Consider the following 3753-nt stretch of genomic DNA (forward strand, 5'->3'; position numbering starts at 1 on the left):
ATGGCGATTTCTCGCCTCGTGCTTTGCCTCACCGGGCGTCCGGAGATGTGCCTCGGGCTCTCGGCACCAACGCAGCTCTCGCATCCCTTTAGCCAAGGCTTTCCGCCGGCCCACGCCGTGCAGCTTTGCCTCCGGGCGGGCGGTGAGGGCTGAGCTCCCTCCTCCATCCACCCGTCTCCCTGACCCCATCCTGGCAGAGGCACCTGGGGCCACGGCACCCTCGGGGCTGCTGGCCCGGGATCCCTGGCCAGGGCTGCTGTGGCTCACTGTCTGCCACGTGTGACCACCGCACAGATACAATAAGGGCAAATGGCCACGAGGCACACCTGGCACAGCAGAGCCGACGCTCCTGAGAAGCACTGGCAGTGCTGAATGCCCACCGACCGTTCTGCCCCTAGGTTGGCAGCATGCTGAAAACTCCCAAGTTCCCCATCTGGCTGTGCAGCATCAACGGGACTCACAGCGTCCTCTTCAGCACCAACCGGCTGCTCCTGTCCGACTGGAAGATGGAGCACATCTTTCACCTGTATTTCTACACTGGGCAGTGCAGGCAGACGAGAACAGCCCACCTGACCATAGGTGTGTGTCCCAGCTCACCCCCCCACGGATGCTGCGCTGTGGGTGTCATGTACAGATGTGTGCAGGACTGCACGTGTGCACAGTTCTGCATGTCCAGCCCCACACACAGCCCATGCTGCAGGGCACCCGCACACTGATGCATACATACAGCACACGTTTGTATTTTCCCACCCAGGAGCAAAGTGCCCCCAGGCACCCGCACTTCCCAGAGCCCCACACACCTTCAGAACCATGTTTCACTTCCAGATACCCACTCGCATCACTGGGAAGAGGGCCGCAGCGAGGCCGCGAGCAGCCCGGGGAGGAGGGCTCCATCGCTGGAGATGGCCATCAGGACCAAGTGGCCGGGGGCGGCCGTCGGATGGAATGGCACGCAGCCCTTCTTCTGAGCTGCCCCTCCCCCCCCCCCCCCACCCACCACCAGCACCAGGAGCAGGGCCATCACTGGCACCGCCACAGCCCTCAACCGGAGCTGGCGGGGAAAAGGAAACAGCACGGCAAAGCGGTCATTTCCTCCCAGGCAGAGATGTTCAAGAAATAAAAGTGTGTCGTGAAAGTGCTGACCACAGTGTGAGGTTAAATAATACTAAGCACTGACAATACTGTGGGCGTCACAATCATTTGGCCTGGTGTGAGCACCCAATTCTGCTGCCTGCTACAAGCGAGGTTTGCTCCCAGCCCTCCATACCCAGCCCTCTCCTGCTGCCCATGGCAGGCACAGCCCTGACCCGCAGCATCCCACGGGCAGCCCCGTGCTGCTCCCACCATGCAGGCCGTGCACACCACCACGTTACAAACTGTTCTCTGCTTCCTTTTTTAGACCTCACCTGAAAAAGCTGTTAGTCATACCAAAAATGTGTGCTGTAATGACAGCTGTCTTGAGAATAAACCTTCCTGCGAGCAACCCACAGATTCAGGCCCCTGGATGAAAAAAAGGAAGAAAAAGAGGGCGGTCAGAACCAGCCTGCAATGGTGCCAGATTGGGCACCATTGGGGCTCTGCACTGCTCCCTGCTCCCCTCCTGCAGTTTCTGCTCAGGTCGAAGCTCTGCCACCGCCCCAAGTGTGCCACGTCCCTGCAGCAGAGCAGAGGGCACTGCAGCCCCTGGTGCCCGCAGTCCCCAGGGCCACCACCACCAGGGCGCAGCCTGCCCGGCACAGAGCTGCGGGGCCGGGACCCCGGGGCATCATGCAGAGGCATAAAGCAGGGCAAGCTGCAGCCCAGTGTCCACCAGCAGCCCAGCCCGGTGCCCACCAGCAGGCTGTCCCTGCCAGGCTGTGCAATGGCGGCTGTACCAGGACAGGCAGAGCTGAGGCAGGGCAGGCAGGGCCCCGGTGAGTCACGTCTGGTGCGCAGTGCTGCCATGCGTGGGGAGGAACCACACCACAGCCCAGGGCAGCCAAGGGTGGTTTTTAAGGCAGGTCAGCTTATTCATGCTTGAGAACGCCTTTGACAAGGTAAGGAAGTCAGTGTTCATGCTAAACAGAGCATACTTATTCTACCTGAGGAATACTGGCATGTGCTCACACAAACAATGGATTTATAAAGCACAAACAGAGCCATGAAATAAATGCCAATCAGGCTCGACTAACCAGCACTGAGGGGCGTACTGCACAGCCAGGCATGCTGTGTGGTAGTGCCAACTAAATGGGGTCCCATGAAGGTACAAAGGTGCCAAAGAACAGCATTCAGAGCTGTGCTCCAGGTCAGTGCGGCGGCTGCCCACTGACACACCAACAGCGGTCAGAGCACAGCTGGCAGCACTGGGCCCCAATGCCACATCTTGCACACACAGCTGCAATGAATGCATGCATGGTTTCAAAAGAAAGAATCAGGAACAGAAATGTGCTGCACCAGACTGCGGAAGCAGCCCCACTGCCTCCCTCGGGGCTTCGCCCTTCCTCCCCCTGCCCCTCCATCTGTTATAACCTCCGCGCAGTGCAAGGCTAAATTTAAGACGCAAGTTCCCCTCAATGAGAAGGAAGCCCTTTCTGCAAGCTAACAGCACACTTACAGATGCTTTAAAAATAACAAGCAATAACAGCAGTCTGGCTGTAGGTTAAACTTAGATGGAAAAAGCAAACAAACAAAACACTCAGCTCCTTGCAGAGCCCTGCATTCATAACAGAGCTCGGCTGCAGATTTTCCTTTCTAGCCCAGGGATCTCTTTGCAGAAGATGCACAGCCCACCGGGGTGCTTCGGACACACAGGGATAGGTGGGGTGGGGGCTGCCTGAAAAACTGCCTGAGCCTCAGTGAGGCTCATGGGAAACAAAGCCAGACATGTGGGTGAAACTCCTAGCACAGCATGGCACCTCGTGTGAGTCAGCCTCAGAGACAGCAAGTACCGGAGCCTCACAGCAAGCTGCAGCACCGCACCTGGAGGGAGAGGGGCACCAAGAAAAGGGATTCCCTGGCAGAAATGGCTTCCAGGCGCCCTGTGGGGCCTCCGGGGAGCTTTGCCCGTACCTCCTGCAGGCAGCAAAGGTATCCCAGCACCGCCTCCCCCTCGCAGCCCACCCTCCTCCTCCCATCCCCAGGAGCTTTGGAGAGTGGTGGGAGCACTGCCCAGCTCAGGGTCCTGCCCACCCTCAGGGCTGTGCCCATACTTTCAGGTGCCGGGTTTGTGGGACTCGGAGATCAGAATACAGCAGACTGTTATCAGATATTTATTGCTGCCCCTCGTAGTCTCAAAATGGCTTTACAAACTGCAACTCTCCCTGATTCCCCAGAGTACAAAACCAAATGTATCAGACAATAGCTGTATGTTTTTCTCCCTTTCTTAGTGTGCTCTGAGCCTGACTGTATATGGAGGGCAGATTTTTTAAACCGAAATTAAAAAGCCAATGTCTGTACACAAAACGAGAACTGCACCACGTGGGCAGTGATGCCCCCACAGCAGCCCCAGCCCCTCCGAGGCTCTTTGCTCCGGTTCTGCAGAGCACCCCTTTGCTGGAAGCACAGCTGCTGGGCAGGGTGCACGTAACCCAGGCACGCACCCGGCAGCTTTGTGTGTGTTACTGCTGTACATTTAACTGCAGGCTCTAGAGTGCTAAAAAGAGTGGAATAGCCACATTCTAGCACATAAGTGTGTGTGTATATATATATATATATAATAAAGTATTTTAAAATTACTCCGTGGAAAGTGCAGGAAAATAAGAAACACCCTTTTTT

General features: G+C 56.9%; 1 protein-coding gene across 1 annotated transcript in view; it reads left to right on the plus strand.

Moving 5' to 3' along the window:
* Window positions 1-3753, plus strand: part of MINDY4B (MINDY family member 4B) — a 16084-nt gene that overhangs the window by 3966 nt on the left and 8365 nt on the right. The window contains exons 7-8 of the mRNA XM_031555088.1: window positions 399-579; window positions 755-1011. Coding sequence (XP_031410948.1) covers window positions 399-579; window positions 755-1011 — 438 coding nt within the window. The remainder of the gene's footprint in view (window positions 1-398; window positions 580-754; window positions 1012-3753) is intronic.

This window comes from Meleagris gallopavo, chromosome 11 (assembly GCF_000146605.3).
Source record: "Meleagris gallopavo isolate NT-WF06-2002-E0010 breed Aviagen turkey brand Nicholas breeding stock chromosome 11, Turkey_5.1, whole genome shotgun sequence".
Taxonomy (NCBI): domain Eukaryota; kingdom Metazoa; phylum Chordata; class Aves; order Galliformes; family Phasianidae; genus Meleagris; species Meleagris gallopavo.